This window comes from Helianthus annuus, chromosome 4 (assembly GCF_002127325.2).
Source record: "Helianthus annuus cultivar XRQ/B chromosome 4, HanXRQr2.0-SUNRISE, whole genome shotgun sequence".
NCBI lineage: Eukaryota > Viridiplantae > Streptophyta > Magnoliopsida > Asterales > Asteraceae > Helianthus > Helianthus annuus.
Window position 1 is genome coordinate 193,389,516 of NC_035436.2, and position 15,417 is coordinate 193,404,932.

General features: G+C 36.5%; 1 protein-coding gene across 1 annotated transcript; it reads left to right on the top strand.

The window, feature by feature from the left end:
• Positions 1 to 12,485: 12,485 nt before the first annotated feature.
• On the top strand, positions 12,486 to 14,111 carry LOC110937679 (RING-H2 finger protein ATL7). The gene is made up of 4 exons (XM_022180130.2): positions 12,486 to 12,698; positions 13,144 to 13,219; positions 13,394 to 13,491; positions 13,581 to 14,111. The coding sequence occupies exons 1-4, from the start codon at positions 12,571 to 12,573 to the stop codon at positions 13,882 to 13,884; spliced, it is 606 nt and encodes a 201-aa protein (XP_022035822.1). The 5' UTR covers positions 12,486 to 12,570; the 3' UTR covers positions 13,885 to 14,111.
• The last annotated feature ends 1,306 nt before the right edge of the window (positions 14,112 to 15,417 follow it).

A 15,417-nucleotide genomic window follows, 5' to 3' on the forward strand; every position in this document is an offset into this window, starting at 1 on the left:
GTGTGGCTTCAAGACTTTTACCGTTTGCTAGTTCTACCGCGTGTTTGGTGTTCAGAAGTGTTGGAGTGCGCTTAAGCATTTGGCTAACATTTAAGGACACATAACTAGTACCGGCACCCGAATCAAATAAAACAGTAACAAAGAAGTCGTCCAGAAGAAACTTACCCATCACAACGTTGGGATCGTTCCTTGCATCACCCTGACCAATCACGAAGGCACGACCTCGAGCGCCATTGCCATTATTGTTACCCCCATTGTTGCCTCCATTGTTGTTCTCGTTCCTTGGTTGTTGTTGTTCTGATTCTGGTTCAGTTGAGGACAATTTCTCTTAAAGTGGCCTTCAGCGCCACACTGAAAGCATCCTTTATTGCCCTGTTGTTGCTGCTGCCGGTGGTTCTGTGGAGCTGGTTGTTGTTGTTGGCGATTCTGATTTGCTGGTCGCGTGCTCCTGCAATCCTTTGCTTCATGGCCAAACTTGTTACACCTTAGGCAACGACCCTTGTGGCACTGCCCGCTGTGGTGCAAATTACATCGATTGCACTTAGGATGATTTCCCTTGTATCCACCCTGTCCTTGATTCCCAGAGGACTGCTGACTGGGGCTCCTGTACTCATATGTCTTTCGCTGCTGGTACTGAGACTGAACTGAAGTAGAACCCTTGCCCGAATTTCCATCCCACTTGTGCTTGTTATCACTGGGAGCATCAGTAGTAGTAGCGCTAATACGCTTGGGCAACTTGTTCTGCTCAACTGCCTGATCAGTGAGACGATGAGCCAACTGGATGATTTGCTGAATGGTGCCAAGATTAGCTGAGGTCACGTGACTTTGAATTTCTGGCACCAAACCCTTAAGGTACAGCTCAATACGCTTGATAGGAGGATCCACCATAGTGGGACACAAGATAGCTAGTTCATTCGATCTCTTTGTGTATGCCTCGATTTCAGACCCCGTCATCTTCAAATTGAAAAATTCCACCTCTAGCTTGTGGATGTCGTCACGACTACAGTACTCTTCCTTGATCAGTTCTTTGAAGTCGTTCCATGGGGTGGCATTAGCAACCGCCAGCCCTAGCAGTTGAACCTGTGCTTTCCATCAGGTTAACGCAGCACCTTCAAGCGTTCCAGTAGCAAATTTCACCCTACGATCTTCAGGGCATTCACACATCTCAAAAACAGACTCAAGCTTCTCGAACCAGTGAAGGAGGCCTACAGCTCCTTCTGTGCCGCTGAAAGTACTAGGTCGGCAATCCATGAATGTTTTGAATGTGCACACAGGAGGCTGAGCATGTTGACCTGTTGCGCGAGAATAAAAGACAAGGTTAAGCACGAGGGTTGGTTTGCGAGGGTAGGTTCTAAACGTCCTAGGATAGGTCGAAATAGCAGGTTATACCTCTTGCTGGAGCTGCTGTGAGTGCCTCAGCGACTCGTTCATTGATCAAAGCCGTCAACTGGGATTGAGTTAGGTTGATACGTCCTCCGCGTCCGTTCATGATCTTCACAACGAAGCAACGTAAGTGAGAAAAGTGTCGCGAAAGTGCGTAAGTGTGGGACGACAGTACAGAGTAGGCACACAAGGTTCAAATAGCAATTATCACGTTAATTAATGCACAGTGTGAACTATCTAAACGACAATATAACATACATCATACCACCTATTATGTCGAGTCTTGCATGTGAAACGAAGCGTCGTTGTGGATCGTTGAGCACTGTACAGGTTATAGTCTGGTTTTATCAAAAAGCTTTCCCCCTTTTTAAAACCAAGTTCACTATAACCAATGGCTCTGATACCAATCTGTCACACCCCCAAAATCCACCATGCGAAGTATCACCGCTTGGAGGCGTGACATGACCAGGATCGAGCCACCAATCATATTGAACAACGTAAATAAGTAAATAAAAACCAACCATCATACAATTGGTGACCATAAAACAGTAACCAACTTTAGGTTAACAGCAGAAGCATAAAACGTAAGATCAAACATAAGATCCATAGTTCATAAGTTTAAAGTCCAAAACGTAGGTTTAATAAGTTCATAAGGATTAAATGTTTAACACGGGACATAACAACCCATACTCCACAACGACCTCCTCCTCATGCAAGCTCCTTAAGCATCTAGCGACCTGTAAGGCATGTAACAACGAGTCAACAACAAAGTTGAGTGAGTTCACGGTTGGTTGTTTTGTTTTAAGCTGTTTCTGAAAACATGGTTTGTCTTTCTTTGGCTTAATTGCCATGGGGGTTACCCCATAGTTGAAAGTAAGATTAACCAGTTCCTTCTTTAGTACCCAAACCATATCCATAATCAGTGGGGGCTTCCCCATGTGAACCACTAGACCGTACCATATCGACTACTAACAAAAAAAAGTTGTGCCCTAAAACATTATAACTATCCCACAAAATAAACAAGTATCCACACAAGTGTCCTAATATAATATATATATATATATATATATATATATATATATATATATTCTAAATATATATTTATCCATTTTACTTGTAAAAATCAATCTCCGATACTTTGTATTTTGTTACAAAAATTATGACGAAGTTTATATTTGAAACACATGTTATAAAATATACTTGTAACACTTGTCTAGAAAAATATTTTCTAAGTGTTGGAATTTTTAGAAAATTTCGCCAGAGTTTCCTTTGTAGATGGAGATGTCCATGCTATTAAGCATATCATTTTCTTTTTTTCCAAAAATTATCCAACAATCATCAATTAACAATATACAAATTTTTACTTACCAATCTTGTTAAAACAAGCATAAATTACCATTCCATGAACTTGAAAATCTGTAAAAATGTGTAGTAACCTACTAGTGTATTTAGTAAGTCTTGTTACCCCTTAAAGTGTGATTGCTTCTTTAAAAACTCCATTTTTAAAGGATATGGGTCTTCACAACTTATGTTCGTATTTTCTAAAAATGCTTCTTCATGTATTTTTCTTGTTACACATGTGTTTCTTAACTTTATTAACCACTAAAAATGATGTACATTTATGTGAGAACCAAGATTTAGTAAACTTGTATTTTTAACTTGGTTTCTTGGTAAATCATACTTGAAATATTTAGATTTACAAGACTTTAGCTTACTTTGTTCATTATTTTTACAAGAAACATTATATTCATTCAAGTTCATGACTTTAGTGAGGATGATTCATAACTTTCAACATGTTCATCCTCTCATCTTGCTAGATTATGTTTTTAATCATGATCTAGCAAGACTACATGATGTTCAACATCATTTCTACAAGCAATCAACAATCAACGAGTATATTGACACTAAACAACATGATTTCTTCATAACTTTATCTTATGTTCATGTTTCAAGTTCAAGTTTCCTAGTGTTCTTTAATATTATCATCATGAACCTTCTTTTAACCACTAAGATAAGATGAAATATGAAGTGTAGAATGTTCTTACCACTAGCTCAAGGCTAGGGATGTTCAAGAGAAGAAAAGTGGTGGTTAATAGCAAATAGAGAAGGTCCTTGCACTTCCGAAAGCTCCTAGCTCCTTCGTATGACCTTAAACACCCTTGTATATACTTGGAATATATGAGAATGGGTGAATGAAGGTGGTGATGGTGGTGCTTGGGGTCGGTCGAGATCAAGAGAGGGAAGAGAGGAGAGTAGTGCGTGTTTAAGTGTGTGTAGAAATGAGACTAGAACCCAAGGTGCATTCTTATAACCCATCCATTCATTTTAACCCTTGTATAATATGCTTATCATTAGGGAACAAGATCTAATATTTAATCAGATTAAAATCTCATGTGGGCCCTTGGTGTTGGCCAATTATAGGTTGGGGGGGGCTAGGCATAGGTTCCAACTAGTTAGTTACTTAAATAGTTAGAAATCAAGTATTAGTTAGGTTTATTGGTTACTAGATATTTTTATGAGGTGTTATGGTGTTCAGGGACCATAACTAGCTCAGAAAAATAAAAACAATATTTCTTGCAATATTTTAGTGTTCCGGGTAATGTCCGGGTGTTCGGTTAGATACCGTTCCGTTAAAGTGCTAACTTATTCCATATAGTGTCCTATATATATCTTTTTGTAACATTTTTAATTCCCAACACTCCGGGAAGCATACAGGACTATTTAGTACCTTTTCTGCACAAGACTAGTATGTTAACAAGCACATGTAAGTATGACACCGAAATCAGAAAGCAGTTAAGTAACTCAGCACAGATATCAAGCACTTTAATTAACATAAATAAATTGTACGGATACATGATATTTTGAGGGTTGTCACAGGGTATTGGGTCGGGTATGAGACAGAATTTTACAAGCGGGTATGGGTATGGGATTACCAATACCCGAACCGAACCCGGCCCATTGCCATCCCTAACCGTGAGTGATTACAATTACCTTTTTCGTCTAGTGATAGCCGATAGCCTAGAAACCGAAAGTAGGTTGCGATGGGAAGTGGGAACAAGGACTCACACCCTGCTAAACAAAGGGCTCTAACTCCACTCTGCCAGACTATGTTGTCTTAACCTGGCCCACGCTGGCGTCAGAGTTTGGCTAACGACGTTCCCCGGGAAACCATACCACCCACTGCCAGCTGCAGAGGCTTGCGCCGCCACAAGAGAGAATCTCTCTGGCGTAATGCACGGTGGACTAAAACCCGAGGTGGCTCGGACTCGAACTCTTGAACTAGGGTCTGGGAGAACTAGCCTTCATTGACTTTATCCACCAAATGTGGCACTAGTGGGGATTGAACTTGAGTCTCCAAGGAGAACACACAAGTCTTTCCAACCACTAGACCATAAGTGATTGATTTTATGTTTCGTTTTTAAATAAACTTATTTATTTGGCCTTATACATACACTATATATATAAAGTTTCTAAAAACTTGGAGGTTATCTTTTGGTGGTTCTAGGCCCGTTCCTACATTGACAAACCTATTGGGCCGGCCCTGGAGATTTACACAAATTATGGTCATAGATGGTGCTAGCCCAATTTTGACTCATTTTAAGTTAATGGGTTTCTCTATGGTCCGTTGTCTGGATTGAGTAGACCGGTTAATTTGAATAAAGAGACATTAAATCACCTTTAAAAATCTTATAGAGTAAGCATGGTCGCATCATGTCGGACCGTGATGGAGTCATCCTCCATCTATACGCTCACAAACAAAGAGTTGTTACTCTTTATTTAATACCCCACTTAAGCATCATTAATTCCCACTTTTAAACACTAAATTTAAGCAATAATGTGTACATGTAAAGTCAAAGTCGTCAACTAAGCAATAAAAGGTAACTATATTCTTGACGGCCCTCTATTAATCAACGAAATCACAAATTGGGGAAAGAAGAATAAAAAGAAAGTTTTCTTTTTGAAAATTGATTTTAAGAAAGCCTATGACAATGTCAATTGAAATTTTCTTATTTCTACCATGGGTCAGATGGGATTACCTAGCAGGTGGTGCTCTTGGATTAAAGGTATTTTGGAGTCGGCTAGATCCTCGGTTTTGGTGAATGGATCCCCGACATTTGAATTCCAATGTCAAAAAGGTTTGTGTCAAGGGGATCCTATTTCTCCCTTCCTTTTTCTTATAGTTATGGAGATGTTATCGTGGATGACTGAGAAAGCCAGAAGTTCAAATTATTTTAGTGGAATTCAAATCCCTTTTGGTCCTTGTGTATCTCATCTACTTTATGCGGATGACGCTATAATTCTTAGGGAGTGGTCGCTGGCGAATATTAAAAATGTGGTTCGTATTCTTCGGGTTTTCCATATTTGTTCTGGTCTTAAGATAAATATTAAGAAATCTAATATTTATGCAATTGGAGTCCAAACGACTGTCATGTCTAATATGGCGGAGGTTGTGGGATGCCAAGCTGGGACCTTTCTCTTCAAATATCTTGGCCTTATGGTGGGGGCCAACATGAACCGAATTATCAATTGGAAACCAGTGTATGATACGTTCGATGTGCGGCTAGCTAAATGGAAAGCGGGTCTTCTCTCGATAGCCGGAAGAATTACTCTTATAAAAGTCGTGTTGGAAAGCCTCCCCAACTACTATTTCTCCCTGTATAAAGCCCTGGTTAAAGTAACTAAAGATTTAGAAGCAAAGATGAGGATTTTTCTTTGGGGAGGAGACGGTTCGCTGAAGAAACTACACTGGGTAGCTTGGGATCGGGTCACACTTCTTGTGAAGAATGGTGGTCTTGGGCTGAGTAAGTTGAATAATGTTAATACTTCTCTTTTATCCAAATGGGGCTGGAGGTTTTTTACTACTAATAAGAAATTGTGGAGTAGAGTTATTGAGGCCATACATAATAACAGGAATAATATCAGGAAGGAATAATATCAGGAACTGTGGAGATTTCATTCCGGTCAGGAATTCTTTCGGCGAGGTGTGGTCTAGTATTGTGAAGGTTCTTAATAATACGGTTATCAATGATATCCAACTAAAATTTATTTCTAAGTCGCGATCGGCAATGGTGACAACAGTAAATTCTGGCTGGATCATTGGATCGGATCTAGACCTCTCAAAGAGACATTCCCGAATCTTTTTAAGATCGAGGAAATCAAATATTGTAAAGTGAGTGCTTGTGTGGGAAACAGGAATAATGGAACCAGTTTCACTTGGAGATGGAAGAGACCTGTTACATCGGAAGCGGAAGTGAACGAGATGGTGGACTTATGTACGTTGTTGAATCAGTTTAATTTGAACCTTAACAAGGATGAGTGGACGTGGATCGAGACAGTCGATGAGAAAGAAGTGGATTTCAATGTGAGCTCGGTTAGGACTCTTCTTGATAGCGGCAGAATTCGTGGTGAAACGTATGTCCCGGAGCGATGCAAATGTATTCCAAAAAAGTGTAACATATTCATTTGGAGGGCGGATATGGATAGGATTGCAACGATCGATGCGCTTAGTAGACGTAACATTGATGTTGGCAGCTCGTTGTGTGGGTTATGTGGAGATGGAGAGGAAAGTGTTGATCATCTTTTCACGTCCTGTTTCGTCGCGTCTATGCTATGGACGTATATCAGTAGTTGGTGTAAGTGTCATAATATAGTGATTTTCTCCTTTAGAGACCTGATTGAGATCCATAACCATACCGGTTTGGATGGGAAGAAGAAAGAAGCGCTAAAAGGTATTACTAGAATTGGATGTTGGATGATTTGGAGAGTTAGAAACGAGTCAAGATTCAAAAACTCAAAGGTAAACTTAAATTATATCTTTGGTGAAGTTAAGAAGATTGGTTTTTTTGTGGTATTCTACTAGAAATAAAGGAGTCTCTACGTCTTGGGTAGATTGGTGTAAATTTGTAATGTTGCTTTCGGTTGCCTCGGTTTGAGGTAGCTTGTGTTTTTAATGAAGTTTACCTTTCAAAAAAAAAAAAAAAAACTTTGGTCAACGTGTGCTAAATATAGAAGGAATTAGACATCAAATTAGGCATCATAAACGAAAAAAATTAAAAGGATTTACCAACTTGTGAAGCTACGGATAGTAGGTTCGTTAAATATATAACAAGTTAAATCTAAAAAATAATACTAATCGTCTAATAATTGTTACATGCTTTATCTAATCAGTGCCTTTGTTTATTAATAATCCTAAGATGTGATAGACATGGTAAATTAGAGCTCATAGTTGGTAAACTAGTGATTATATCTATAATTAGAATTATCAAGCTGGTTAATACGATGATGATATGGTTTACTCGCTACGGTAACAATAATTAAGTAATAACTAATAGTAATAATAATATTTATGAAAAAATCGAAAAAAAAAAAACTAAGAGTAAACTGCCAAAATGGTCCCAGAGGTTTGGTAACTTTAGTCCAAAACTTAAACATTTTGAATCCAGTGGCGGAACTAGCCCACTAAATCAGAGGTATCCTCAAAAAAAATTTTATCGTACAATCAAACAATATTAAAAACGACAATAAATAAAAATATTAAAAAAAGACAATAAATAAATAAAGTAAAATAAATACCTAATAAATTTGTCATTTTTTCATAGCTTGAAATCGTTTAATCACGTCGTCGTCTTTTAGTTTAAAAAACAAATACCTAAGCAGGGGCGGAACGGCCGAAACCAGTGTTATCGCAGCAACAAACAACAGGATTGTGGATTCTTTTATCGAACCAGTGTTATTGGCAGCAGCAAAACAGGAGACCAGTGCGTAAAGGATGCCCAACGACGTTTGGTTTTCTTCCAGAACCTAAGCGATGGTCAGAAAGAATGCCGCCATACGTATTTTGTGTTTTTTTTGGGCTAATCTAATTAGTTGGCTTATCTAATCAATTGGGTTATTGTTTCAATCGGACTCCCTTATTTTATAAATTTGGGTTGGTTAGGGGTATCTTTTGTTTAAAACCAAAAAAATATAAAAAATACACTACGTATGCGGACTTCAGCCGTAGCCCGTGCTACGGCTCACGTAGCATTGGTTCTGCCCCTGTTTGAATCTGAGTCTCTGTAGTTTCAATTTTGTTGTCATTTTCATTCAAAAGCAAAATCTGATTAGATTTTTCAGTTAACATCCAGATTTTTTTTGTCTTTTTCATCCCTTTTAATGAAGGGAAAAATGGTCAGATTTTTTTAATTTTTTATAATAAAACGTTAAAAGATCATTTTGCCATTCATTAAAAGGGAGGAAAAAAACAGAAAAGTTGGATGTTAATTGAAAAATCTGACCAGATTTTAATTTTGGATGAAAATAGCAACAAAATTGAAACCACGGGGACTCAGATTCAAAAGATTTGAGTTTTAGACTAATGTGACAAAAGTGACCAAACCTTAGGGACCATTTTGACAGTTTACTCAAAAACTAAAGGAAAAAGGGTAAGAATCGCCAACCGCGAATGAACCATTCGTTTTGTAATGTGTTTTATGTTTTATAACTTAATTTCATGTTTTATACCTCGTTGTAATGTATTTCATGTTTTAGAACTTCATTTTGTCTTTTATACCTTCATTTTGTATTTTATACTCCTACTTAATGTATTTATACCTCAATTTCAAGTATTTATAAACAAAACTTTTAGCCCAAGTTAGTTTTCGGTATTAACCAAAATTAACTGAACCAAACTGACAAACTAACCGAATAGACCACGCCGATTTAAACGAAAATAAATCGGTTAATAAAATAGATTAAGCAATGACTTACTTCAGTTTTGATTGAAGCTAATAACTGAACCAAGCTGAACCAAACCGTACACCCTACGTGAAACTCAAAGCCGAGTGGTGTCTGAATGCAAATGAGAAGCCTACCGCTTGGGCTGCATTTGTTTTGTTATGTTTTTATACCGCACAAAATGTATATAAATTGTATAAACGTTTGGGCACTCAGCAACTATTCATGGAAATAAAATTGTAGTGTTATTGTTTTTATATAGAGCAAATCAATCTACTCCTAGATACTTCTATTAACCATCTATAATTGAAACCCTTCACATCTTTAACAAAGAGGAGATACAATATTATTATAGACTAATGGGTCAAGTTATTCTACAAAGTGTTCTAATTGTAAGAAGTGTAAGAAAGATTTATACAGTGACAAGTGTCTAATAACCTAAAACTAAACCCACTACATCACCACCAAAAACCTAAACACCCCCCCCCCCACCACCACCACTCAAAAACCTAACCCCCCCCCCCCCCCCCCACAACCAAAAAACCTAAACCCCCCCCCCCCCCCCCGGCAAAAAAAAACTATACCTCATAAATCCTTCTTACACTTCTTACAATTAGAATCCTTTGTATTTGATCCTAATCCTTGAATTGGAAATGGAGTATTAATAATACTTTCTTTTATATGATATTTAAATTTTATTATGTGCGTATGCGTCATCTTCATCATATTAATTTGAATAAATACGACTCCTCCAAAATCAATCGATTAAAGTAGGTTCCAATCAATTCTGGGGTCCCATTTGTGTGGAATCCAGAATGGCCGAGTCATAAGGTAAAATTATGAGTTAGGGTTAGGAATCTTAATTTAAAATAATAATTGTTTTTGCTTTGAATATTTTTCTATCTTGGATCGCAAGTTTACAACTTGATTTATGGCACATTTGAATTTTGGGGAACCTTTATTCTTTTTTCGTTTATTTCTTGTGGATGACCTACTGGCCCACAATCTATGTTTGAACATGCAACAAGTTTAATCGAGTTTTGAAATACTTTATATGAACCTATATTTCACACAATTATTTGCCGTGGCTACTTTACTAGATCGAAACTAGGGGTGTAAGTACGAGCGACTGGAAAAAAAAAAAAAAACTCAAAACGAGCCGAGCCCGAGCCTAAAATAAGCTTGTTTAGTAAACAAGCCCGGACCCAAATTTCATTTATCAAGCCCGAGCCGGCTTGTAAGCCTAAACAAGGCTATAATCTATTTCATTTCTATTTAATATATTAAATATCTCTTTATATAAATATAATTTTTATTTATAAACTATAATAAAAATAACGAAATAATAAATATATATACGTATATTATGTTATATATAAAATTTATAAAAAAGATACTTATAATTAATATGGGGAAGGTTATTGTACGGTAACCCCTTAAGGCACGGAGGAGTTACACATGCTCATTTTTAAAATACGCACGTTACAAAATTTAAATTCCGCATGCCATCAGACATGAAGATTACGCGTACGTTGGGTTAACCCTAATTACGTATGTTTTAATACATAATTGCGCACGTTATTTGCTCACTTCGCACGTTAAAACCCATTTTTATTTAAAATTTTCACTAACTAATATAATTATATTAATAAATAATAAACAAGGCGAGCTCAAGCTAGACAAACTACCCACGAGTTGAGCTCAAGCTTTAGAACTAAAGCTCAAACCGAGCCCACCTTAAGCTTTCATAAGTTAAACGAGCCCAGGCTCAGCTTGGCTCGTTTATACTCTAATGAAAAGGATATATATATAAAAACCAACCAACTGGGGTGTCCCAGTTGGCCAGCCTCACCCCTACTCTTCATAGAGACCCAGGTTCGAGTCCAGGCACGGGGACAATCGGCCACCTTCTTCCCAGAAGGAAACGGACTCAGCTCAGGATGGGGTATTCACCGCCAGGCAGCTATGGGGCTGAGCTAGCTTGTGGAGTGGGATCACTCCAGCGGTTGGGAGGACCGTGCAATATCCCCCCCCCCCCCATATATATAAAAACCAACCAAACATTACTCACTTTGTTAGCTAAAATGATGGAACGGGTATCACATTCTATGTTTCCTTCAAGGTTATAGCCTTATGAGAGTAAAAAAAAGTTATAAATAAAATATTTTTTTGGACCTAAGTAGAGTTGTGTAAAGAATAAATACTGCTTTCGTACAATCAGTAGATACAAATAATAAACGAGCTAAGTAGATACAAATAATAAACGAGCTATAACTGAAATATTTAAAAAAAAAATTATAGCGTAATCTAATGGTCAAGTATGGTTTTATACGACCGCTTTTTGGTATAAACCTAAACCAACCATTCGCCATGGTTTGAAATTTTTAAAGCTGACGAACTGAAAAGTAGGGAAAAAAAACCCTGACTATGAAACCAAATCAATGACCAGTTTAGACGGATTCATGGACTTAAACTGAACCATGCACACAAATGAGCTCATATAGAAACGATGTAATGATGATAGGTTCAAATGTGAATGAAATTTGTACATTTGAGGATACAAATATAAATACTCAAACTTAAGTACTTTATTTGTAAACGAATGGAACTCAAGGGACTTTCAACATATTGGGGAACAACCTTGGAGGCATCAAGATGAGTCATGAGTATAAACTATTTAAGTGAGAGAATCAAGAATCACATAAAAGTCTCCACCTTTGCATCCATCAACAGTCAATTTTTTATATTAAATAAATTATTTATAATCAATGGTCCAATATAACAATGAAATACTATAATTGACATTTTGTCATTAATATTAATAATGTATCATAATTCTAAAATAGTTAAAGAATGATAGATAATGTTGAAGCAATAACTCCCGGGTCAAGTGGGGTTGGGTCGGATCTTGGTGTTTTACAATATCATGTCATGTCACATAACAGTACATTTTATAATAAGTGAACTTAACATATAAATACATAAGAGTTACAAATTAATATGTTATATATATTTTCTTAGATTAAAAGGAAAATAATAAAAAAGAATTAATATATTTTCTTATATATATTCAAAATGGGGTGGCGGCGCAACTTGTTGCCCGACTACCTGTCATTACTTTGTAATTGCCCTTTTTCGTGTGGAATGATATCCAAATTTGGTCGTAAAAGAAAATTGAAATTCAAAAAAAAATTAAAAAGAAAACATTAAAAGGAAGTAAGAAAGCCGCCATAAATTCACTTTTGTTGTGGATCTTTTTAGAATTTATTCACTCATAGAGTGTAAACCTTCTTTTTCTTATCTTCATATAATTATATCCTTTTTTTTTTTGCTACATATAGGTTTGTTATGATCAGATAATTCTAAATATGGATAAGAAATCAAGGCAACACTCTCCAAGAGTGGGTCCCTTTAGCCATTGAAGTGGGACCCACATGAGATACAAGTCCAAAGAAGCAAGCCAAGAAGAAAATGAGAAGAAGAATTAATTGTCTCAATTTTCCTCTCTTCTCATCTACACCTCCATCAATCAATCAATGGCCTTCACCTTCTTTAACTTTGAGTCCACCCAAAGAGAAGCAGATTCCATCTTTTCGCCAGTATTTCTCCTCCATCTGTAACTTTCATCATTTTTTCAATGAATCTTGATCTGGGTGTTGGTCAATTCTCAATCTTTTTGGTTAAATCTGTCAGAAGTTGAACTCTTTTTGTTGGGTTTCTTGAAATCTTTCTTAAACCCTCATAATTATGTGTTAATCTTGGATCTTAATCTTGATTTGTTTTCTTTGTTGTTCAATCCACTCTGTTATTAGGATAATTAGGATTCTGGGTTTGATTTTTCATTGTGTTGGGTTTTCCAAAATCTTTTATGGAAGTTGATTGAACAATTGTCTTGAATCTCATTTTGTAATTAGGGTTTTGCTAATTCATATTCCTTTCTTAGATTAATTAGGGTCATTAGATGTTTGGTAAAAGCATGAATTTGATTACTACAGTTATAGGCTTTGCAATGAGTGCCACTTTCATTGTATTTGTCTGTGCTAGACTCTTTTGTGGGCGCTTTCGTCGGTATGAATCACGCGAATTGTTTGAGATTGACTCAAGGATTGACCTTGAAAGGGTATGCTTTCTATTCCTATAACATTTGTGCCTTACATTTCTTAATATGCTACTCCAAATGTTATGTGCTCCATATAACTCGAAATATAATTTATTTGGTTACCCGTTACGCGTTACGTGTTTCTGTGTTATGAGGATTTTATTCTAACCTAACCATTTGGAAACACATTGACAGCAAGAGCACCGGGTCGTAGGCCTTGAACCAGCTATGGTTGCAGCCATTCCCACTATGAAATTTGACCGTGAAGCCTTCGGTTCCATGGAAGATGCCCAGTAAGTGACATTTAGATGTTAGAACTTAGAACCATAAAAAAGTGACATTTTACAGGTAGTTGACTTTTTTTTTTTTGAAAAATTCCCAGGTGTACAATATGTTTAGGTGAATACCAAGAGAAAGAGGTGCTAAGAATTATGCCAAAATGCGGGCATAGTTTTCATCTTTCTTGTATTGATTTGTGGCTAAGAAAGCAATCGACTTGCCCGGTGTGTCGTCTGTCTGTAAAAGCCACAAACAGTCCTGAGATTTCAAGGGAGATCTCGATGGAGCGGTCCCGCCAGTGGCTGCTATCACACCCGGGTCAAGGAAGTAGTCAAAGTCAAAGTCAAAGTCAAAGAGGAGATTCAGCCATGGGAGATGTAGAAGCAGGATCAGAAGCAGGAAGATGATAGAATCTGAAGAAAGTTGAAAGATTTAGGGATGCTTTTCATTCTTGATTGCTTGGGATTGGTGTGTATATGGTTGCTTTTTTTTTTCTTTCTATTGTTGGTTTACATATTTATATTTGTCTAATTTGACACAATGAATACTTGTTATGGAAGCATGTAATCAGTGTGATTACTGGTTTTCTAATTTACTTTAGTTTGTATATAAATAAAAAGGTGAGCTTTCACAATGCTCTTAAAGCGTTATTTGAGCATCACTAAATACTAAGGAGCCTTACATACCAAAAGGATATAGCATAACGAGTTTTTTCATAGATGAACATATCAAATAAAGATAAAGTTTAAAGTAGTTTTGTAATTTACTATTTACAATGTTATCAAGTTTTTGAAACCAATCCAATTAGTGACCCTAGTTTTACTAGGGGTGTAAACGAGTCAAGCAGCTAAGAGCTCAAATCAAGCTAAGCTTAAACGAGCTCAAGCATTAAACCGAGTCCGAACCTAAAAACAAGCTTGTTTAATAATCGAGCCAAAACCTATAATAAGCTTGTTCATTAAACAAGTCCGAGCCCAAGCACAAACCTACAGTAAGCTTGTTTAATAAAGGAGTCGGGGTCCATTCCCAAACCTATAATAAGCTTGTTTAACAAAAGGGGCCTAGACCTTAAAATAATCTTGTTTAATAAACAAGCTCGAGCTCAAGCTTCACTTATCGAGCCCGAGTTGACTCCTGAGCCTAAACAAGCCTTTATTTATATAACTTTTATTTTAATATACTAAAAATATTCATCTAATAGTTAGTATTATAAAGAAAAGTATGATAAAAATATTAAATAATACATATTAATATAAAGTCCATGCCGGGAGGCTGTGGCACTCCCCTTGTTGGCTCGGACAAATTACGATTTTACTCCTAGTTTATAATTACGAATTTGCCCTATTCAAAATTACGGTTTTGCCCCCAGTTCAAAATTACAATATTGTCATCGTTTTAGCTTTTGACAAATTACAATTCTGCCCCCAGTTCAAATTACTATCTTGCCATCGTTTTAGCTTTTGACAAATTACGATTTATACCCCCAATTCAAAATTACGATTTTGCCCCGAGTTCAAAATTACAGTTTTGCCATCGTTTTAGTTTTTTTAGCAAGATGGAAGTGTTTTATTTTAATTGCTAGACTTGATGTAGTTATTCGTGTCAGGCAGCTACCTAGAACCCGCTCATTGGTTCTGACAAATTACAGTTTTGCCCCCAATCCAAAATTATAATCTTGCCATCGTTTTAATTTTTTTTAACAAACTATGGTAGTGTTTTTTTTAATTGGTTAAGAAATATTCGGCCTAACGCCCCGCAACGCAAACGGGCCATAAAACTATTTATGTTAGATATATAAGATTTAAAATTAAAATGTATTAAAAAATAATTATAAGTGTATTTAAATTCAAATTAATTAATAAATAATAACCAAGCCAAACTTAAACCCAAGCTAAAAAAACCACTCACGAGCCAAACTCTTGCTTTATAAACAGGTTCGA

Excerpts from the sequence above, each read along its gene's own strand:
- LOC110937679 (XM_022180130.2), top strand. The coding sequence starts at position 12,571 with ATGAGAAGAAGAATTAATTGTCTCAATTTTCCTCTCTTCTCATCTACA. Across the intron at positions 12,699-13,143 it reads CAGATTCCATCTTTTCGCCA|ACTCTTTTGTGGGCGCTTTC; the intron begins GTATTTCTCCTC and ends TGTCTGTGCTAG. Across the intron at positions 13,220-13,393 it reads CAAGGATTGACCTTGAAAGG|CAAGAGCACCGGGTCGTAGG; the intron begins GTATGCTTTCTA and ends ACACATTGACAG.